Below are 23,736 nucleotides of genomic sequence, written 5' to 3'. Positions count from 1 at the left end.
AGCCGAAGATGATTAAAGAAGAGATGGCGTTGGATGGTCGAGTTGTACCTGTCGCCCCGATGCATTTTCCCGCTGATACTGTTGGAGCGGGAGTTGCTAAGCAACCTGTGACAGCTGATGGGGGCGTCCCCCTCGTTGACGAGTCCGATGTGGCCGACGCTGTCCGAGTATTCACGAATCTCTGAGAAATATCAATAAATAAATAAATATAAAAAAATAAATAAAAAAAAGAGTTCACCAAAGGATTCTATGACACAGTTTTAAAATTAGACTTTCTTCCATGAAATCAATGATAAGATTCCAATCCCCATGGTAAATCTGTTAAGAGAAAGTTATTAAATTAATAGTCATTCCATCGATAAAAGCATTCCAGTTCAAACGACGGAATTCAATTACCCGCCGGTTGCCCTGACCTTGACCATGGGACGCCAGCAGATAGATTATCCCTTCCACGGACCACAGAGTCACACAATCTCACTCAATGGCGGCTACAAATTAAAAGCCCCCTGACCCAATTATCTAAAAGCTTTCAGTTAATCAGTCAACGCCTGGAGCCACTTACAGCCAAGCATTCCCCCTCGCTGGAAACCACAGTAGCAATAGCTGGACAGCTCTTCCACCATGGGCAATACTTGGGTCTCAAACCTTAACAAGAATGCTGGCTCCCAGTTGTCCCATCCCCCCCCCCCCCCCCCCCCCCCCAATCCTCCCCCCAGTTTTCACTGAGAAAGAAAAATGGGTTTTGTTCCGGTAAGGTCTCTCCCACGTGCCGTAGCCATGGGCATCCACTGTGCTGAATGAGGTGCTGCTCCAAACCCGAGTGTGTAGTGTGTGCTCACAGCCGCTGTAAGAGCAGAAAAATGCACTTGCTCCCGGCCGGGATCGCCATGGAAACGGGGGGGGGCTGCCTGAATGGGGTCTCGGCGAGGTCAAGATGTACATGAGAGTCATGGTGTGGTGTAATGAGATCGCCCGTCTGCATGCGTCTAACCTCTGACCTCGCCCGCTCCGGCGTCTCGCCCGGCGTGCCAAAACGGTGGATGTGAATGTGAGCCTCACACAGTGCAGCCTTTATTAAAACGGGCCGGACAGAGAGGGCTCTGGGCCCAGGTCGGCCTCTCACTCAGTTGTCCGAGGGGCCATTTATCACTGCCATTTATCAAATGTAAATATTGACGCATGAAGACCGGGGGGGGGGAGCAAATATGAAAAAGTGCACGGATGTCTCCCACACGAAGCACTGTGCACAACACAACCCTCTGCAACTCTCTCACAACTCTCTCAATTCTCTTTTGCTTCCCACACCATCTCAAGGCCCAGGGTGTGTTCCACCACGGACCACCTTACGCACCAAGCCTTACACACCGAAATAACAAAAACAAAACACAGCCCCACCATCTACTAAAAAAGAAAGCGTTGCCTTTGTGTTTGGAGACGGTGGTTTCTATTCAGGATACACCGACCACATGGCAGACATTCCTTCAAACCCCAACGCTGCCATCTAAAGCAATGTGGCAGGAATCTCCCCCTGCACACATCCAGGAGCCATCTTTGTTGTCTGTCCTCTGCTCCAGACCGCTAATGTAATGGTAGGGACCCGGCAACAATGCTAGCTCTGACGGCACAGGGAGGGGGGGAAAAAGTCCAGGGCAGCGACGACGAAGGCGAATTCCGAGGAGAAGCACCTCCAAGCAAAACAAGACAAGCAAACAAGTCAACAGAAACAGCCACCCGCGGGCAGCTGTGGATGGAAAACGAACTAACTGACTGTTAGTGTCTCATGTGGTAACTCTATTGTTTTCCTTGTTTTTCTTTTACGTGAGAGACAACACAATGTTACTTGTCATTGTCCTGTCAATCACACACAACACCTGGTCTATGCTTATCATCACACCGTGTGTTTTGTGCTTTGTATTGTCCCGGTCTTCACCGAACACTTGTACACTCTTGTAACTCTACCACATAAGGAAATGTTCTCTTCATGTGAGTGTCAGTATGAGTGTGTATGATGATGCAATGACTGCTGTGAATGGGATGTGCTTTTTGAGTCAAATGCCTTTTTCTCATGGTTGCAATGGCACCCTATGCTGTTTGGTGTTTGCGTGTGTGGGTGTGCGTGCGTGCGTACGTGTGTGTGCGTGTGTGTGTGCGGTAGTTAGTAATAGCATATCATTCGTAACACATTGCTCATTAAGAGAAACTTGAGGTCAACCATTTTAAACACAAATTGTTGATTAGCTCTCTTTGTCGAGTTCCAGATGTTCTTATTCTTCCCTTTGTAATTTGCCTGATGTACATGAAGAAGATAACATCTGTGTGTGCCAGAGACATTTTTGGGGTGTTTGTGTGACAGAGACAGAATGAACGTGTTTGGTACCGTACCGTGCTCGGGCCTGTATACTCCGTAGGACGCCTGTCTGAACTGAGTGAACTCCGACATGTTTTTCACTGAGGAACGCAGAGGGAGAAAGACGCCTTTTAGCACAAACACCGTAAGACGATCACATGTCGGGACAGACTTGGTGCGTGCTTCATCAGCGGCCTGCCGCCCGCATGGTTCACCAGAGAGACACGCGTCCGTGTTTATATCACGTCGGCCTGTCCATCGCCACGGTAACACACTCACCATAAGGTGTGGGCGGAGAGATGGGGAAGGAGGGAGTGGGCGGGGTGATGTCACTCCCGGCCTCGATCCCGCTGTCCATGTCGGGCCCCTGGGCCCTGTAGTCCACGCTGTCGCTCCTGTACAGCATGGCATGCTGACACACACACACAGACACACACACACAGACACGTCAGACCCTGCATAATATGCATAATCAACCGCTAAAGCCAAAACAAAAGAGGCTATACACACACGTTGGTCTGTGCTGGTTATAGAGGAGCTTGCTAGACCAGCCTGTGTTTACTATTGACCTATTGCGTTAACATTTAACTCTTCACCCTTTTTGACGGAACAAATGTCAATATTAAACTACTAAAATGTCACGTTCTGTGCCTCTTGAAGGTAAGAAGGACATGCTCTCTTGTGGTAACAACCGAGGAATGATTGCTGTATTTGTATATCTGGATAAAGGACAGTGTAACCATGCTTTTACATGCCAGGAAAAATACAGACTCTAGTTCACACCACACTGCATCAATCTAGACTAAAACCTGGATGCAGGAAGGAGATCCCCGTTGGAGACTTAGTCCCGATGGGTTACCTGGGTGGGGGGCAGGCTGGGGGAGTAGGTGCGGGGCCCCCTGAACTCCTCCGAGCTGACCCAGCCCGAGCTGCAGTACCCTGGGGGGTCCGCAGCGTCTCCCCCCTGGCGGCTCACACTCCGCAGAGCCTCTCCATGGTTCTCCCCGGGGCCCACAGCTGAACACACACACACACACACACACACACACACACACACACACACACACACACACACACACACACACACACACACACACACACACACACACACACACACACACACACACACACACACACACACACACACACACACACAGGAAGATGTTGTTTATTACCCTGCGTCCACAACCCCATAACAACTCCCACTGACACTGGTTGAGGGGGTCTTTAGGATCATATCTAATTGAAAACAACAATCAATCAATTGTCAAAACATTAGTAAATCGACTTTCGACCTTAAATCAATCATCAAACACGTGTTACATAGTTGAAAAGCCTCCCGGCATCAAGGGAAATGAGGGTTTGACTTCTGCCTGTACCTTAAGATACAAATGAAGACTTGATTGATCGGTGTTGATTTTGTAATGCACTTGAACATAAGACAGAGACATTCATTGTCAAAGACAAAGTCATTCATTGATCCGTAGGTTTCATTTGCCTTCTGGGATATCAATCTCATAGTCACATTCGATATTAATACGGGCGCTCCAGCACTGCGTGTTTGTGTGTGTGCTTGTGCATGTGTGTGCACGTGTGTTTGGGTGTTTTAAGGATGGTCGTTTTTTCTTAATCCGATTAATTTGACAGGAACTGAACTGTGCACAGAGAGATGGCACAGTAGTGAAGCACCACTGTTTGGAAAGGACAGCTGAGGAATGTTAAGGAGGGGGGGGGGGGGGGGGGGGGTACTGTGGGGGGGGGGGTGCTGTGGGGGATGGGATGTGGGGTGGGGGGGGGGGGGGGCAATGTTATGACAATATATGTGGTGACCCCAGGGAGAGCAGCCACTCAGCACCCGGGTGTTAATTTGAGCCCACACACACACACACACACACACACACACACACACACACACACACACACACACACACACACACACACACACACACACACACACACACACACACACACACACACACACACACACACACACACACACACACACACACAGTCCTGTATCCGTCTCATCCCTGGAAAATGTTAATGGTGGAGAGGTGCTAATGCTTATGGAGGGAGGGGGTGTGTGTCTTTCTGTGTGTGTGTGTGTCTTACTGTGTGTGTGTGTGTGTGTGTGTGTGTGTGTGTGTGTTTCTTTCTGTGTGTGTTTCTTTCTATGTATGTGTGTCTTTCTGTGTGTGTGTGTGTGTGTGCGTGTATTTGTGTGTGTGTGTGTGTGTGTGTGTGTGTGTGTGTGTGTGTGTGTGTGTGTGTGTGTGTGTGTGTGTGTGTGTGTGTGTGTGTGTGTGTGTGTGTGTGTGTGTGTGTGTGTATGTGTCTGTCCGAGTGTGTGTGTCCCAGTGTGTGTGTCTGCATAGTCGTTGAGTGGGACATTCAGAGACTTGAAGTCCATCGTGGGGTCACTGATCTGAATGGCTGATTCATTACCCATGCAGCGAGCACTGCGACTCTAATTATCTCTGGTGACTCTCACTGTTGGCCCAGGCTCCCTCCCTCCCTCCCTCCCTCTCTCTGAGCAACACAAACAAATACACTATTTTCTAAATATAATATCATTTTGGGTTACCCTAATCCATTTTCTTATCTCCCATGAAATTGAGAAAGAAAATTAACTGAAAAAAAATATTAACTGACATTGTCAGGGCTTTCCCAAGCAGTTACTTAAATTGGTGATAATGTTTTGATTTGATTCCCACCATTTCTATGTGACATATATATTTTGCATACACATGAAACATCAAATTGGGGGAATCAAATCAAAAGATTTGATGAAATATTGTCGTATTTTCTTTTGCGGCTCTTTCCATGAATAAATTGTTCCAACATGGGGAAAAATACAACTTGACTCAAAGGTCACGTCCACAACCCTGACAGCTATTAGTTTCATTGACGAAACTGCATCAAATTAAATGAACATATTTCTTCCCCTCTATGAGTTGACATGTTGGTTTAGATTCTATCTTCAGGGTCTGGCAGTCAATAGAACCGTACTATATTTCACCAATTCTTTAGCTCTCAATAACCACAAGGCTTCCATCTGCCAAAACGTCTCTCACCACTTGGGACAGACCAATTATTTTTCCTTTACCTTGCAAAAACATGCTCAAAAGATTCCCAAAAAAGAAGCAGTGAGCGACTCCAACTGCAGTTCGATGAACCCGTCAACCGAGCCGTAGAAAGTTTGAAACGGCGTTTGAAAAAGAAAGAAGAAAAAAAAAAAACGCTGGTTGTTGCAACTTTCTAGGTTTGAAATTGATCCTCACATGTCACCACTATCCCCTTCCATATCCTTGATAAAATCGTACGCAATTACCCCCCTGATATCATTAATAACTCATGTTCTCAAGTGGTTCTTACAAATGGTTCCTAAATAAACACCATATGGATAAATAATCAAAGCTAAATTATAGGAGACTTTTTTTGGCCGTGCATAGCCAGCAGCACTTTGATTTGAAGTTCCATGCAAGTGTAGTTGATATGCACAGACAGGTACGCCTTTGGAATCGGATTGAAAATGCTTTACCCCGGGGCAAACCTGTTCCTCTCTTGGAATTTCCTCAACCCTCCTCCCTTATACCGGCCTTCGGGCTAAGAACAGGTATATGTCGGGCAGCTATAAGTTCTCTCTCTATCTCAGTGAACTGCACTGTAGAAGTAAAAAAAAATACAAAATGGAGGAGTGTACGACGACTGCTCTGCTACTCTGTCTTTAAGAGTTGTTCAGAAAAACAAAGCGTGGCAAGGGCGTGTGGCACTGAGAGCCAGACTAATCCTGCACAGAAAACAACTTTAATGAGGACCGCTTCAAAGAGCATTCTTTGAATATTTCCAAATGTTTGAATGCTCAAATGAGATCTGGATATGATCTGGATATTTGAACAACGTCCAGTTTGACATACCTGAGTCCTACTGACTGGAACATCAACATATTGCTATGTTTTTCCTTGATAGAAAATCACTGTTTGAGGACAATGCCTTACGCTCAGTTTAACAGCAATTGCTGAGGCCAAATAGTTTGGCTTCATCAGATCACGGTCAAAAGTACATGCCGAATTAAAGCCAATTGTCAGAAATAAACGGCTTCAATTACGATTTTGTTGAAACGATCTACAATCTCCAAACATCAGGAAATATCAACCACAGGAGAGGCGATAAATAGCCCGTTCCGCGTGCTCTCGAATTAACTCCCATTAACTCAACAAATGAAGCGTGTGGAGACGGCAGTGTTAACGAGAACACTCTGGTTCTTGGAGATGGCCATCCTGCTCCTTACTATTTGTGTACCTGGCCGATCAGCGACTCAGATAGCTGCAGGTGGGTGCATGTCTCGACGGCGCTCTTTTCACCTCCGAAATCTGCTGAAAACATCTGAAGACCTGGCAGCCAGCCGGCTATTTCCAGCCCACTGACTCTGGCCGAGGGAGAGGGGCGGGGGGGGGGGGGGGGGGGGGGGAGAGCTTACAGCACAGCTTTGCTCTAAGAAGTTCAAGCTGGGTTTAAGAAGGTAGGCAAAACAATAGATGGTGATCAAGTAGAGAAAAGCTGCTGAACTACGATGTACCATTGTTTTTAGAAAACAGACTGTGCTAATAGACAGGGTCAATATTTGAGCATTAAGGATTTATAAATTAGATTAATCTAGGTATTAATACGACCTTCAACCGACTCACTTGCACTGGAGCAAGACTGCACTTCCAAGTCGCTAGCGTCACACACACACACACACCCACAGTTTACAGTTTACACAACACCGCCACCATTACCACCGCAGCCCGACCGCATCTCTTACCTGTCTGCTGCGTGTGATGCAGGGAGGTCACGCTTTTACTGTGAAGTCTCTGATCGGTGCCGTTGCCGTTGGAATACTTGGCGTCCGAGGCGTTCCCCACACCCCCGTTCCTCTTGACCGAGCCGGAGCGCGACGAGACGGGCATGAAGGTGGGGTCCAGGTCCATGATGAGCTGGTTCAACTGGTCGATGGAGTTGTCGATGTCCACCGTCAGGGACTTGAACTCCTCGTCCCGCGAGCAGTTGTTGTTGTTATTGTTCGTGGCGGGCCGACAGTCTTCGATGACCGGCGCCGTTACCGTCGTCGCCGTCGCCGTCGAGCTCGTCGTCGTCGTCGTCAGGGTCTTCCTGAGGTTCTGGACCGTCGCGTCCCTGCCCGGGAAGACCGGTTCCTCCACCGGCTTGGGGGGGCTGCTCCCGGGCTTGCATGCCAGGAACCTCGGCCCGTTGTCGCCCCCTCCTCCGCCTCCTCCGCCACCACCTCCACCGCCTCCTCCGGCGTCCTCGCCCACGTAACCGAACTGCTGGGCGGCCACCATCTGCTGCTGCCGCACCCAGGAGTGAGTCGAGTAGCTGCCCTGCCTGAAGAGCTGCTGCTGCTGGGCAACCGCCGCCGCCGCCGCCGCCAGAGCACTGGGGGCCGCCGACGCCACCGAGTTGCTACGGTTCGCCAGGAAGCCCCTCCTAGTCTCGTAGTCGTCCCCCACGACCGGCCCAGGGTAGTGAACCTGGTTGTGGTTGTGGTGCTGGTGGATGATATGCTGCTGGTTCTGGTGTTGGTGGTGCGGCGGATGCTGGACCTGCGTCTGCTGCTGCTGATGCTGATGCTGCTGAAGCTCCTCCGCCCCGGGACTCCCGAAGCCGTCGGACAGAAGTGAGTTCTGGCTGCTCTTGTGGAAGGAGGACGACAGCGTGCCCAGGCTGTCCACGCTGTGCAAGTCGTGGCCCGTCATCATCACCTCGTCGTCCAGGATGTCCGTCTCCCGCTCCCCGGGCCCGGGGTCTCCGTTGACGTGCGCCTGGTGGGCGGGGGGCGGTCGCTGCTGCGCCGGCGGGTGGGGGTGCAGCCTCTGCTGCAGCACGGCCGCCCTGGGCCCGCGGTCGTCCATCTCCTCCAGGGAGGGTTCCTCCAGGCCGAAGCCGCTCAGCAGGCGGTTGAGCTCGGCCTTCTCGTGCCGGCTGGGCCCCTGGCCGGGCTGCTTGGGGGCTGTGGTGATCAGGGCGCTGCTGGCGGCGGGGGTGGGGGTGGTGACGGTGCTGGTGCTGTTGGCGACGGTTGCGGGTCTGTCCGTCCACAGGGAGGTGCTGGAGAGGCCCGAGTCGCTGCTGGCGGAGAGGGCGTGGTCGCTGTGGTCGGGGCTGGAGGCGGCGGAGGTGGTGCGGGCCCCTCGGCCCAGCGTGGCCCCCGCGGCGACGGGGCTCTTCTTGGGCGCTGCTCTGTCCTGGCCTAAGCCCTGAGAACGCGGCACTGCAACGAGAAAAGACGCGGCGCCTCACGCGGTCAGAAGCTATGGAGCACGGAGGGGGTAACACAGAGTTACCGTGCATGTCACCACCACACACACACACACACACACACACACACACACACACACACACACACACACACACACACACACACACACACACACACACACACACACACACAGACACACACACACACACACACACACACACACACACACACACACACACACACACACACACACACACACGTACAAAGGGACAGACTGCGGTGGTGTTGAGATGGTACACTTGGAGCGCGCTCGCACAACAATTAATGTTAACCAACGACGAAGCCATGATCACACTGAGGGGATGGGATGGAACGGAGGCATGGAAGCGGACGGAAAGACCCCACCAACACAAAGCAGACAGGACACACGGACAGAGACACGATGAATGTTTATTTTGCGTGTGTTTGTGTATGATTCATGTCACCCCGAATCAAATAGAAACTGAATATTTGAGGAACTTTCAAATCTCGGCTGCCCTACCGAAAAAAAGGTTTTCTGTTTCTCTGGGAAGAGCCCTGCTGAGGCAGTAGTGTGTGCAGGGGGCGCCGTCGGTGGGCCCCCGCCAGAGCTGCCGAGGACCATACCTGTTCTGCTCTGAGAGCCAAAAAGGCTGTGACTCAGGGGAGTCCAACCGTAGCATTCCTCACCCGGCTGTGATTAACCTGACCTAGCCCCCCCACGCAGCCCCTGGCCTCCCCCAACACACGCACACGCACACACACACGCGCACACACACACACGCACACACACACACACACACACACACACACACACACACACACACACACACACACACACACACACACACACACAGACAGACGCAGACGCAGACGCACGCGCACACGCACACGCACACACACACGCACACGCACACACACATACACACAACCGCCCCCGGCTCGCTCCCTTGACCTCCAGCATATGTCCAAACAACCTCCTTAATCCCAGGACACAGAGAAAAAAAAGCGAAAAAAAAACACAAAAGGTCACGTAGTCATCTGCGAGCCACAGACAACAAATCCATCGCTGTGTCCTGAAAACAAAAAAGAACCTCTGAAGAGATCATGAAAAACAAGCCGGGGCTTAGCAGGAACCCAGCACCTAATAACAGGGCCCGAGCCCTGGCTCTTGTCTGTCTACCTGGAGTCCAAGGGCATGTGAAACGCTGTGTGGCTGTCACTCAAACCCCACAGCCTGGGGTCGGGACAAAGGACAGCAGGAACACGATTCTAATGCGGGAGCCCCTCTTCCTAACACCCTAAGTGCCGGCCTTTCAGCCAGGCCCTCACCGGAGGAGCCAACACCAGACACGCATAATAAAAGACTCCCCTGCCTCAGACCCTCCGAGAGGCTCCTGTGCTGCTGATCACCTCCTCCCTGCACTCCCCTCCCTCTCCTCTCCCACGGCACACACTAAGAAAAACAACAAGCTCGACTGGAGTGGAACTCACAAACTCACACAGGGTCTTGCCGGGGGCCTGCTAGCGTGCGCGGCGTGGGTCAGAAGCCCCCCCTAGAGACCCAGAGTCTCTCCTCTACGATGCTCCCCTGCAGCCCAAGGTTCAGACGCTCCTCAGGAACAGTGGTCTCCCCTCCCCTTGGCCCATGTTTCTCCCCCTCTCTCTCTCGCTCTCTCTCCCTCGCACGCTCTGTCATCGCTATGCCTTCCGCCTCTCTCCTTCCTTCCCCCCCCCCCCCCCCCCCCCCCCCCCCCCCCACTCTATGCTCCCCTCTCAAGGCCCCCCCGGTCTGAATCCTTGGAAGAAAGAGTAGAAGAGAGAGGACGAAAAGAATGCAGCCGGCCGTTCCCCTTACCTTCCCCTCCACTGCCAGGTGAACGCAAACGAAGAGCGCCGTCCGAGGTCGCCTCACTCTACACATGCTAGGTCTTTCTCCTCTGTTCTGGTTGAACAACACTGGCCAGGAGAGAACGGAGAGCCTCACAGAGTTGAACAGAGTTGGGCTGGCTTTCCTACTCTCTGAGCTACACTGAAGGTGAGAGTGTTTGTACTCCACACAAGGGGTGGGGGGGGGGGGGGGGGAGAGTTGGGAGTGGGGGGAAGGGGGGGGGGGGTTGAGGTTTCCAAATATGGGCATAGGAATGTAAACAAGTGGGGCGGGGCTTATCGTGGAGGGGACGGGGGGCGTGGAGGGCGGTGAGGTGGGGGACCCCAGTGCGAGTTGTAACCTGAGCTGTGGGCTAGTGTGAGGGGGCTTGACTAACCCCGTTCAGGGAGGGAACGGGGGAGAAAGAGAGAGAGAAAGAGAGAGATGGGGAGGGAGGGGGTAAAAGAAAGAAAGAAAGAAAGAAAGAAAGAAAGAAAGAAAGAAAGAAAGAAAGAAAGAAAGAAAGAAAGAAAGAAAGAGCAGAGAGAAGGGGACCGGGAGATGAAAACAACATTCCTGAAGCTGCAGGCTCGTTCACACTGTAAAAATACACTTTTTAATTAGAAGCCTGGCCCTGCCTCCTCTTCCTCCTCCTTCGTCTTCTTCTGCAAGATCGGCTCGTCTCATGGAACCCTGGCGACCGGGGTTTATTTCCTTCGTACATTTTGTGCATCATAAAATTACACACTTGCCATCTTCATGAATAACACCCGCATGAAACAGATGTGGCCTCCGACCTCAATTATGGGGTTGAACAATTGTTTTTTTTCTCTCCGGTCCAGAAACACAGTCATGACCACAGTCCATGAGTCGGCAACCGAGCCTGTTTCAGGTTAAGGAGCCGTGAGCTGGTTACTCAATGCTAACCTCCATTACCACGCAAACTGAATGAGAGTCTTCCTGCAGGCTGTGCTCGGTTTATTGTGGCAGACGGAGCCATAGCGCAAACTGAATCTCTTTCTCCCTCTCTCTCTCTCTCTCTCTCTCTCTCTCTCTCTCTCTCTCTCTCTCTCTCTCTCTCTCTCTCTCTCTCTCTCTCTCTTGTTCTACCACACAAAGGTATGTTGTAGTTCTTATTCTGACTGCGTAATTATTGTGCAGACGGAGCCATAGCGCAAACTGAATCTCTTCCTCTCTCTCTCTCTCTCTCTCTCTCTCTCTCTCTCTCTCTCTCTCTCTCTCTCTCTCTCTCTCTCTCTCTCTCTCTCTCTTGTTCTACCACACAAAGGTATGTTGTAGTTCTTATTCTGACTGCGTAATTATTGTGCAGGTTTCCAACATTCTCCGTCATTATGGCCGGTTCAAACACTCCTCTCCAGTATGCCAGCCCTGAGTGAGACACAATCTTAATAATCACCACAAAATGTTTCCTTTTCCCGTCCATAACTAGCCATTTGCTGTGAGAAATTCCAAAAAATAAAAAAAGTGCTGTTTTGTTACTTTGCTTCATACGGCCAATAGGATATCTATAAATGACCTTGAACTGAGCAAAAATCCTAGGGAGATAATTCAAAGCCATGAACGATGAGAAACCTTTTAGGCTACACAATATCTACTCAATAATATATACGGTTATCTTTACTGTACCGACAGCGATATGCTGTTGTTTCTCTTTCTTCTGACAAATGTACGTTGTACATTGTAAGTCGCTTTGGTTAAAATACTCTGCTAAATATCCTAAATGTAAATGTAACAGTGTTTCACATTTCCATCTAACACTAAACGACTTAAGTAAATCCCTAATATTCAATTAAGAATCCCAAAAAAAAATATTGAGCGAGGCTTTGGCAGACCAAAAAAATAAAAAAAAAGGCCAAAAGTCAACAAGGTTTTCTTTAGCACTGCAGTGGGAAGCTGCCTTTTAATTACCAATCAGAAGAACAGTGGAAGTGGCAGGGGACTGGGAAGTAGATACAGAATTCCAGCCAAGCTCCTATGAGTCTTAGCGGGAGCGGATTTAGAGTAGACGTGGGAACACAAGATTGTAAACATCCCACATGAATGCGAAAAAATAAAATAAAGAATGAAAGCAACTCTTTGTTTTCTTGATTACTTTGATTTCGTTTTATATCGTCACTTATATTTATAGAACCCTTGGCTCTTTCATTACATGGCCGTTAATGTGTAAGAAATACTATACGAGCACATGCATACACCCCCCCCCCCCCCCAACATCACAGGCGTGCACATGTGTCTGCATGAGCGTGTGTGTGTGCGTGTCTGTGTCTGTGTGCATGCGTGTGCGCGCGCACACGTTCGTGCGTGCCTGCGTGCGTGCATGTGTGTGTGTGGTGTCGGGGGGGGGGTTGTATTTATGACACACAGAAACACACAATTAGCCGGTTTCGGAGGCCGAGCGTCGAGCCAGCGCTGGCTTATAAAGGGCTGCTGGGAACGGGCTGGGAACGGGCTGGGAACACACTGGGAACACGCCGGGAACAGGGTGGATCCGGGGTTCTGGTGGCTGCGCCGGGGCCGTCCGGGCCCTACCCCGGGCCCTATTCTGGGAGCCTGTTGTGAATTCCGTGGTCGAGTAAAGAAGAATTGGGAGAGCGGCGACCACAGCCTGGCGCCCCGACATAGTGACTGGGCGTGGAAGTGTGTGTGTGTGTGTGTGTGTGTGTGTGTGTGTGTGTGTGTGTGTGTGTGTGTGTGTGTGTGTGTGTGTGTGTGTGTGTGTGTGTGTGTGTGTGTGTGTGTGTGTGTGTGTTTTAATGTCAATGTGTTCATACGATTTATGGCCATGGTTGTCTTATTATGCGTCGGCACCAATTATAAAATGAGGGATTTGGGGTTTTTGTGTGTGTGTGTGTGTGTGTGTGTGTGTGTGTGTGTGTGTGTGTGTGTGTGTGTGTCTGTGTGTGTGTGTGTGTGTGTGTGTGTGTGTGTGTGTGTGTGTGTGTGTGTTTTCAATCACATGTGCCTGCATGTTGTTATGTGTGGGCTCCTGTGCATTAGGTCTTGCAGATGCCATTCAACTCAACCTGCCAACTCGCCATTCTTCACACACACACACACACACACACACACACACACACACACACACACACACACACACACACACACACACACACACACACACACGCACACACACACACGCACACACGCACACACGCACACACACACACACACACAAACACACGCGCACACAATCCCCATCATTCCGTTAAACTCATCCGCTCTCTCCAAACAGAGTCTTGCACAGAGCAGCACTATAATCTCAGCAGAACGAGGACTCGAACTATACGGGGCCCTGGAGCCAGGGCCAACATCCTCCTCCTCCTCTATTTCCCCTCGCTGCGACCACAGAGGAGACTGTTTTCTATAGGACTAGCCTGGGAATATATACCCCCCCCCCCTGCCGCCTTTATAGCTCTCCACGGTAGCCGCATAAACCTCGAGCTAGCTAGCTACCGACGAGCGCACATATGCTGATGTGATCATGTAGCAGTCACCGCCCCCCCCCACCCGGACTCTAATGATAGTAGTGGAGAGGCCAAGTTGGCCTGAGCAGTGGACAGAATCTGAGTCGTTGCCATGGTAACACCCCAGAGAGAGGAAAACAGTAGAAGGAGTGTATGTGTGTGTGTATGTATATATAGAGAGAGAGACACAGAGAGAGAGAGAGAGAGAGAGAGAGAGAGAGAGAGAGAGAGAGAGAGAGAGAGAGAGAGAGAGAGAGAGAGAGAGAGAGACAGAGAGAGAGACAGAGAGAGAGAGAGAGAGAGAGAGAGAGAGAGAGAGAGAGAGAGATTGCTGGACGTGAGATGATGACAGAGACAGATGGAGCGACCTTGGAGAGAGGCCTGACAGATCATGCACCATCACCCAGAAGGTCTGTTCTCCATACACACAGGTGTGGATTAATGCCGGGGCACACAGGTGATAACGGTGTTAGCTTTGGCAGCCCAGTGGTAGTTGTCGTACCTTCTCCGTCACAGATGTCCTGGTACGAGTCCCAGCGCAGGATAGGGTCGGCGGTGTTGTAGTCCACCATGACATCGGCACCGTTGTGCCAACGATCGGCATCTACAGACAAAAGAAAATAAAAGTTCAAAATGCATTATTAAGCTACAAAAACCTTCCCAGAATGAAACGCTGCAAGCCTAGCTACCAGCTTTGAAAAGAACCTAAAGATTTTGGTTTTTATAAAATGTATTTATTGTTTTGGAAGGTGAATTCCACTGAGAGACACATTAAAACAAGGTCGGATATGTATAACACATGTATCTAGGAGATACACCCCCCCCCCCCATGAACAAACATCAACACACATGGAATATCTATCGGGTGGGTGTCACATGAGGCCCGCTCCAGCTCACTGTCAGCACACACTTGACTCTCGACTTCCTGTCTCTGCGGGAGACAGGAAGCGGGGGGGGGGGGGGGACAGTATGGAGGAGGAATGCCAGGTGGGAGAGGAAAAGCCCGGCCTCTCTTAGTTTGTATCTCTTCTCTCACTCTCTGTCTGTCTGTCTCTGTTTTGAGATGCACTCTTCGGTGTATATCTCTTTGTCTCTCTCTCCTTCTCCTTCTCTCATTGTCGGTGCATCTCGTCGTGTCACTCAGTCTCTCTGTAGCGTTGTTTCAATCTGTCTTTGTCATTCTGTCTGTCCGTCTCTCATTCTTCATCTCTCTCTCTCTCTCTCTCTCTCTCTCTCTCTCTCTGTGTCTGCACCGCACAGTCTCTCTATCTTTCGTTTCAATCTCTCCGTCTCTGTTCTTCCGTCTCTCCTCCTGCATCTCTCCAGCTTTCTCTTTGTCCCTCTCTGCGTCTGCCTCAGTCTCTCTATCACCGTTTCAATCTATCCGTCTCTGTGCCTCTGTCAGTCTCCCCCCCCCCCCCCCCCCCCCTCCCTGTCCATATATCTCCCTAGTAAATGAGTTCAATACCTGGGATCCTCTCCGGGCCCTCTGTGAACACCAGCTCCACTCGGCCGTAATCCGGAAATCTGGGATCTGCAAAGTCAACACATCGGAATGCCGTGAGTGATGGCCCGTCCGACGCAATGGTGCAGCAGAATTCAAAGCAGGAAAAAAAAAAGCCCTGAATACCGTGACACATCAGAGGACAACAACATTAATACGCTACCTTGAAATCCACACTGGTAGTCTGATTACTTCAGGCCGTGTTTTGTGTGTTTGTTATGTTTTTTTTTTTTTACTACTGGAGCGAAGAGGTGCTGGCGGCTGCTGGGTCGACAAGACATGCTGGGACCTGGGGTTTCTCTTCCCCTTCTCCCACATCATGGACGTACCCTTGTTGGCGGCCTCCATGTCTTCCTTGTCAAAGGACAAGCTGTAGCCCTGCACTGCTCCCGTGTGGAACTGCAGGCGGAAGACCACCTCGCGCTCCGACGTCACGTCGCTCTTGTGGTAGCATTTGATCTGTTTGAGGAAACAAACGCAACAAACAAAATGGTGGGGGGGTTCAGTGAGAGAGTCTTTAATGGGGACTTGCTGGGAGGTGAAGAGAAGGTGTGATGGTGGTATTGCTTTACGTCCCAGGTGACCGCTGTATGTATCTTTGAAGCCTTACCATGATGTCTCCCTTCAGCAGCTGTGCTGGTTCCAGGGGAATGCACAGCCTGTCCCTGTGGCCCGGTCCGATGTGACTGTAGGAGGAGGAGGGAGGGAGAGGGAATGAACCCATCACATCATGGAGAAAAATCGGATGCAAAGAAAGCAGTCGTGTAAAAAGATGGCACGTAGAAAGCTGTCATAGAAAGATGTCACCTTGAAAGATTTCACACGTAAATAGATGAAGAAAGACATTTTGTAAGAAGACGTCAGCTTTCTAGAGCTGTGGCTCTAGAAAGATGTGATGGAAAGATGTGACATAGAAAGAGGTCACATGAAATGATGTTAGATAGAAAGACATCGCGTGGAATGCATCACATATAAAGCAGTCAACTAGAGAGACATCCCAAAATAAAAGCATGAAATAGAAAGACATCACATGAAAATACACTGCAGAGAAATACATCCCGTAGAAAGCCATTACATAGAAGCCACATAGAAATACATAGAATTGAAAGATTTCATGAAGAAAGACAATCAAATAGAAATATGTCACATAGAACTATGAGCCATCACACATACATAATGCGAATACTCTAATCTATGAATGTTTACTTTTGCATTATTTGGCAACCTACTTACTAGACCCCTGAAGAGTAGACAGCTTGCATTCCCTGGTACACCTTCAGGTAGGGACGGCACACTGTAAGAGACACAGGGTTTTAATTCAGCTTGTCACTCATCGTCGGTAAAGAACACAAAACGCTGTCACTTGGAACATTTCCCGGCACTATTGTAATCAATATTGACAAGTTGCACTGGGAATCAGAACCAAAGAATGCATGTTGCTTGGCTACCTCTATTGATGCAGAGCCTGTGTGTGTACACAATCATGCCAAACAGATACACAAAGGAAAAATACGGGTGACTTTTCGTACGATTGTGTACAGTTTGCGGCTAAGCTGGCTGATGGGAGATAAGCTCGTGTTTTTCAAGGGAAAAAAAACTTTTTTTTGTTTCACAACATAATGACGACTGTGGCCGTCTCGCGATGCAGAGTCAAAACATCAATTTATAGGGAAAAAAAACCTGGGCGTGGATTCCCTCGGGCTTACCGAGACACCGTAATGCAGTTCTCTGCAGTTTTGTTTATGTAATTCAGTGTGTCTGTGTGACACACACACACACACACACACACACACACACACACACACACACACACACACACACACACACACACACACACACACACACACACACACACACACACACACACACACACGGCAGAGAGTTTGCTAGTGAGAGAGAGGGGGAGAGAGGGTGTGTTTATATGTTTATGTGTGTCCCATGGCAAGAAAGATACAAGCCACCTACAAAGAGTTACATTAAACAGCCCAGATAAGCCTATATTCTGTTTATTGCTGTGCGTCTCTGATGTGGTTTGTCGTCTCGAGCAGTCTTGCGGTGCTAATGTCTTCGCGTTCATTTGGAGCGGGCTCCAGGCTTGATCCGTTTGCAGTGGTTAAACAGTAAACATGGCTGTCGGAGCTGTTGTTGTGTTTCTTTCTTTTTTTTTTTTTTACCTCCGCTGGCGTCAAAGTTTGGGAGGCCGTGAAGAATGATGCAATGGAGGAAGAGCGGCGAGGCGTTGATCTTCATCGACCCGCTCAGGAGGCTGTTGAGGATCCACACGTACCTGCCGGTGGGGAACGAATCGGAAAAATAAAATGAACGAAAAGAAGCATGAGTAAAAAACAACAACAACAACAGCAACAGTCGTTCTAATGCTAACAGATTAGCTTCACAGCGCTCGACTGAATTCCCATCTGCCTCCCATTGACACAGAAAACCGCCAACAGACCCAGAATATGAAATACAAATGCCCCTTTATATTGTCACTTCAAGAACTCCTCTAATCTGCCTCAAAATAAACAGCCTGAAACAATCCATGCTGCACTCAGCTCATTGCTCATTGGACTTTTTGTTCTAAACCAAAAGTTGTTTGTCTGTTGGTTTGGCCCGTCTTTAAACTTGGGTGCCCTGTGAAAGGCATTACTCTCACTGTTTAGGGACAACATAGCCTCATTATATAATGCATCCTAACGTAATCTTCACTGCGTAGCTCTGTGTGCGTCTCAAGACACGCACACGCACAACCCGGGGGGTTGTGCGTGTGCGTGTCTTGAGACACACACGCTCTGGGACCCGAGGCGGTAGCCGGATCTCACCATCCACTCGGGACACAGTTTCGGGAACTGTTAAAGAGAAAAGGAACACCCTTCTCTGTGTGTGTGTGTGTGTGTGTGTGAGGCTGAACTGTCTGGCCGCAGGTAGGAGCTCCGTGAATGAGTCACCGTGACTCAGGAGCCCATGGCCAGGGTTTAAGATTACCAGCTGGGCCACCACGAGATCCCATTCCCGTTCCCAAAAACCCGACCGTACAATGGTTTGGTTTTATTTTTTTTCGCCCCGCTTTTTTCGAAGTGTGTGTGGGCAGGAGAGGTGGGGATTTTGGGCAAAAACAGTTCATAGTCATGCAGTCTATTGTCGCGATGCACACAGGTTCTGTGACAGGAGGGTAGGTGTCACAGCTAGGGACACCCCCCAAAGGGAAGGGGCCGTGAAAAAAAGAAAGAAAAAAAAGGGACACTCATGGGAGTACAATACTGATAATTACAATCTTGCACGGTATTCTAGGAGAAAAGTAGGGCTTTGAACCCGGGCAGGGTTTCAGAGAGTAATGCTCACACACACACTAGGGCGGAACGATATGGGTACAGAAAAACACTGATTGGGATTATTTGGCAGAGTTTACAGCACCTGTAAAAAAAAAACGTTGGTCGTTGACTCTGTATTTGTAAAGCGAGTCCAAGCATTTCCCAACATTTTAATAAAATTGTGCCTCGAAATGATCCTGATTGTCTGCAGGGGTGCACAGGGGCACACACACACGGGGGGGGGGGGGGGGGCGTACCGTTTCTGGGAGGGGGTCATCAGAGCGGACACCTTGTCGTCGTAGTACTTCCTCATGGCGAAGCGGTCCAGGGCCTGGTCGGCGCTACAACAACAAGAACAGCAACAGGGATTCAAACTACAAACCCTCTGCTGGCTTCTGAACCTGGAGTCATGAGTACGGCCCCCTCCCTGCTCTGCCAGTATCATCATCATCATCATCATCCTCATCATCATCATCATCATCATCATCATAATCATCAAATCTAGTAGCCACCCCCCCCCCCCCCCCCCCCCCCCCCCCCCGGAAACCGCCATAGACACGTGCTGCTGACTCAACCATGCAAACAGAAACAACCACACACACACACACACACACACACACACACACACACACACACACACACACACACACACACACACACACACACACACACACACATACACACGCACACACACACACACACACACACACACACATACACACACCCATTAAGAAACACCTACAGAGACACATATTAGGAACACAAAAGGCATGCATGTGTGCACACACATGTGCATGGGCACACTCAAACAGGCACAGGCATATATGATCACACACATGAACACACAAACATACGTGTGAACACACACACACACACACACACACACACACACACACACACACACACACACACACACACACACACACACACACACACACACACACACACACACACAGACACAAACACACACACAAATAAATAAACATACGCGTGGCGAGTGGGGCAAGAGGGGGAAAGTGACGAGTGGGGGACGGGGGACTGGGGGGGTGGGGGTCCAACAGGGAGAAGAACAATAGCCTCCTTAAGCCAACACAGAGGGGGGACAGAGGACAGAGAGAGGCCAGGAGTGTGTACACAGCGCTGCCATTCCACCACGACTAGAACCAACAGGGGACCTTTGGGCACCGGCCTCCTCTCTCTCCCTCGTTGTCCCTCGCCCGCCCATCTATTTGAGTGTAAATCTCCCGCTTTTGTTCCACGATCTCTTCCTGTAGCTCCTCATCGTGGCTGTGCTTTTAGTTTGTACCTGCCGCGACCCCTGACCCCCGACTAATGCTTGATTCCCGCTCTCTAGCTCTCTCACTCTCTCTCTCACTCTCTCTCTAGCTCTCAACAATACAAAACAAAAACAGGAAGTCAGACCTGGCTGGCCAATAGCTGTCGTGGGCTACTCACAGGGGGCATGGCTGTGTGTGTGGAAAAGATCTACTTGGGCAAATAAGACCAATACACACACGCACACAAAAACACACACACACACACACACACACACACACACACACACACACACACACACACACACACACACACACACACACACACACTCCCTGCTGGGGTTTCTTTCTGTTTGTGTTGAAGAAACGTTTGCCCTTGTTTTTGATTCTGGAAGTGGGATTAGACAAACAGAGCTTCTAAATCTCTTGAGCAGACAGCGGGGGAATATCAGAAGCACGGCCGCCCTTTGTACTTTACGATGCTAACCCTAACCCTAACCCTGCTCAAACTACGTCTGTGTTGTTTTCTGGTTCCCAGAATACAATGATGAAATCTTGAATGCAAGAAATTGACACCAGGGCCCAAAGTCAATAGTTGTGGGTTGATTCATGCCCGCACCGTAAGCAGTGAATCATTGTGAATAGCTGTGGTTCTTCCCTTCCGAATTGACGCTTCTTTTACTCATTGTCTGACTCACTTTGACCCCAAATCTCAATCTGTCAATGGGGTTTTCTTGCGGTTTTATATTATGAGCAGTTGAGCACAGTGTTCGCCTGCGGTCTATGGAACTAGGAGTCCTTTAGAAGAAATTATATTTTGGAATAACATTGGAATAAAATTGGGCCAATTAAGCCATCAGAACATAGGTGCTCATTTCAAACAATTATATTTCATGGCAAGACCTTTCAAAAAGCAAAAACGCAGTAGATACCATCAACACTAATAGTTGTACTGTATTATTTACCTGGCGGATATGTCGGTGAAGTGGATAAACGATGAAATAACCACTCCAATCCGTCCCTTGCCGCCCTAAAATCACACAGAAAATTCATATTTACTTTGCATGCACATTAACAATCTTCCCATTATTGTGAATTCATAACACACCATGAACATCGCTCAAAACAGCTCTAACACACTAATGGCACCTTTCAACACAATAACGGCCAGCACGATTCCCCTAGTGTACTAATACTAATACAGCTAGATGCTGTTTTGGTGGTGGTGGTGGTGGTGGTGGGGGGGGGGGGAGGGGCACGTACCCTACAGTGGATTACCACTACGTGCAGTGGGTCAGTATTCAGCCACCCCTCCATGGCCTTGCAGATGGTGCAAATCTTATCCAGAGGCGGAGCGTGCAAGTCAGGCCAGCCCGTGTCCAGAGTCTGCAATCACATGCGTACAAAGACGTTATGACACATGCACACACGCACACACACACACACACACACACACACACACACACACACACACACACACACACACACACACACACACACACACACACACACACACACACACACACACACACACACACACAAAAATACACATACACAATCTCTACACAGTGGCTGATGTGTAACCCCATCGGTGACTAACTTAGTGATTCACATGATTGGTGAGACAGAGATGGTTCAATAATATCCACTCTAGTCTCAACAAGTCCACCCAGCCCACCTAAGGGAAGGCCATTGATTATTTTATTATTTTTATCTGTGTGTAAGTGGGTTGATATTCTAATCATGGATGCTTGTTTTGGTATTAACTCTTGGCTGATGTCAAAGTTAAGCGTTCCTTCGACCTTAGTACCTTCGAGTTAATTCTGGACAGGTCGGCTCTTCTCTCTGACAGGTTGATAGTCTAGAGAAAACACACAGAGAGAAGCCGGTGAGATAACACAGTGAACGTCTCCCCCCTCGCTAACCTTAGACTCATCAGATTAGTACCAACAAACACCAAAACCGGCTCGGCCAATCAGACGGAGCAGACGCATCTGAAAAGCCAATGGCTGTTGAACTCGGGACCAAGGGGGAGGGGGGGGGGCGGGTCTAATGTGATGCATGAGCTCATGATCAGCGACTCATCGTCCGATCCACATCACGATGAATCCTCTTTCAAGACAATCGACATCTTCATCGGCGCTATTTGTTTAATTTGACACTTTTGACTGACAGCGCAGTCTCGGTTGCCTGGGTGGGCGAGGGGGGGGGCTGGGGGGGGGGGGGGGGGGGGGGGGAGGGGGCGGGGTGGAGGCACTAGCGGGCCACTACTGACCAGGTAGTTGTCGGCGTGCTTGGACCTCAGCATGCGCGTCACATCCTTCAGGTTGTGTGCGTAGATCTCCTCCGAGCAGGCCCGGGGGAAGGACACGGCGATGATACGCTCCGTGATGTAGGTCAGGTCCAGCTCGTATCCCTCCTCCATTCTGAACTCGTGACGTTTCCTGTTCAGAAAAAAAACACAATCAAAGTACAAGGACTTTGTGAGAGCGAGCTGAGATTTGAACCGCGTGGAAGTTTCCCCCTCTCCACACTATCCCCCAGTGTACCTCGGTGACTTCACCGCTGTCAATATTGAACGGTCAAAGTCCCGAGCTCCTCTCATTGTGTCCATGTTCCCCGCCGATATCTTTAGAGTGCGACCTCAACTCCACATTGAACGACACACAGAGTTCTTTGTTTACCCAGAAACAGCCTAGCTGTTCAGCAGTAATGGAGTCAGTGGAATATCACAAGTAGCATATTAAAGGCATTCTTTACTTTTGAAATACAATATCCCCTCCCTTTAGGCAACCTCAAACCAAGAATGAAATCATGCAATTGTGTTGCAGAGAGAAGATTGGGTAAAGTTTACAAATATTCTAATTCCGGATGAGACCGGCTATCCCCATGCCCCCCACTCACACTCTTATCTAGTCATCGGTGGGCTGACCTCCCTGTTGCTCTGACTTGCCAGCTGGTGAAGAGACAAGACAAACAAAGTCACTGCCTTCCGACCGCCCCACACACTGAGCTAATGCTACAGCACAGAGCTAACGATGAAACACTGTGCCAACGCTGAAGCACAGTGCTAATGCTATAAATCTGTGCTAATGCTAATCTCAGAACAACAAGCAGCACCCACTAAACTGTCAGAAAGGGTTACTTTCTGAACCGGTGATGATGAGAACGAGAAGATTCTAGATAATCGTATAAATAAAACCACGTGAAATGCATTTTGTTTTGGGGTTAACCATCTGTTTTAAAACACACACACACACACACACACACACACACACACACACACACACACACACACACACACACACACACACACACACACACACACACACACACACACACACACACACACACACACACACACACACACTACATCGAAACAGCAGTGATGTTTCCTCTCCAAGGGTCACCAACCATTGATTGTTTGTTCTGATCATCTGTTAGACTGAGCTCATCCATTTATGGGGAACACAATGCTTCGCCCACCAAGTCTGTATTGAGTTTGGGGGGGGGGTGGGACACACACTTTGAAGAAGAATAACCATAAAGCAGGAGGTGCATGAGCTGTGGCTCTAAGCGGCCCTCACAGCAGAATGAAAGGGTCCATGTGTCTGAGGAGGTCATCACCCGGGGAAATAGGGCTGTCTGTGTGTGTGTGTGTGTGTGTG

General features: G+C 49.7%; 1 protein-coding gene across 3 annotated transcripts in view; it reads right to left on the bottom strand.

The window, feature by feature from the left end:
- The window catches only part of LOC130387440 (tensin-3-like), a 38,975-nt gene that overhangs the window by 9,106 nt on the left and 6,133 nt on the right, over window positions 1-23,736 (bottom strand). For all 3 annotated transcript variants that reach the window (XM_056596522.1, XM_056596519.1, XM_056596520.1), the window contains exons 2-17: window positions 22,344-22,512; window positions 21,879-21,929; window positions 21,332-21,454; window positions 21,034-21,098; window positions 19,052-19,135; window positions 17,661-17,773; window positions 16,720-16,780; window positions 16,097-16,172; window positions 15,816-15,945; window positions 15,451-15,516; window positions 14,485-14,586; window positions 7,155-8,621; window positions 3,207-3,364; window positions 2,627-2,759; window positions 2,383-2,448; window positions 49-181 (exon numbers count right to left, since the gene is read on the bottom strand). In XM_056596522.1, the coding sequence (XP_056452497.1) occupies window positions 49-181; window positions 2,383-2,448; window positions 2,627-2,759; window positions 3,207-3,364; window positions 7,155-8,621; window positions 14,485-14,586; window positions 15,451-15,516; window positions 15,816-15,945; window positions 16,097-16,172; window positions 16,720-16,780; window positions 17,661-17,773; window positions 19,052-19,135; window positions 21,034-21,098; window positions 21,332-21,454; window positions 21,879-21,929; window positions 22,344-22,493 (2,978 nt within the window). In that variant the 5' untranslated portion in view covers window positions 22,494-22,512. The remainder of the gene's footprint in view (window positions 1-48; window positions 182-2,382; window positions 2,449-2,626; window positions 2,760-3,206; window positions 3,365-7,154; window positions 8,622-14,484; window positions 14,587-15,450; window positions 15,517-15,815; window positions 15,946-16,096; window positions 16,173-16,719; window positions 16,781-17,660; window positions 17,774-19,051; window positions 19,136-21,033; window positions 21,099-21,331; window positions 21,455-21,878; window positions 21,930-22,343; window positions 22,513-23,736) is intronic.

This window comes from Gadus chalcogrammus, chromosome 8 (assembly GCF_026213295.1).
Source record: "Gadus chalcogrammus isolate NIFS_2021 chromosome 8, NIFS_Gcha_1.0, whole genome shotgun sequence".
NCBI classification, from domain to species: Eukaryota; Metazoa; Chordata; class Actinopteri; order Gadiformes; family Gadidae; genus Gadus; species Gadus chalcogrammus.
The sequence above is the reverse complement of the archived record's forward strand: the minus strand, read 5'-3'. Positions and strand labels throughout refer to the sequence as shown.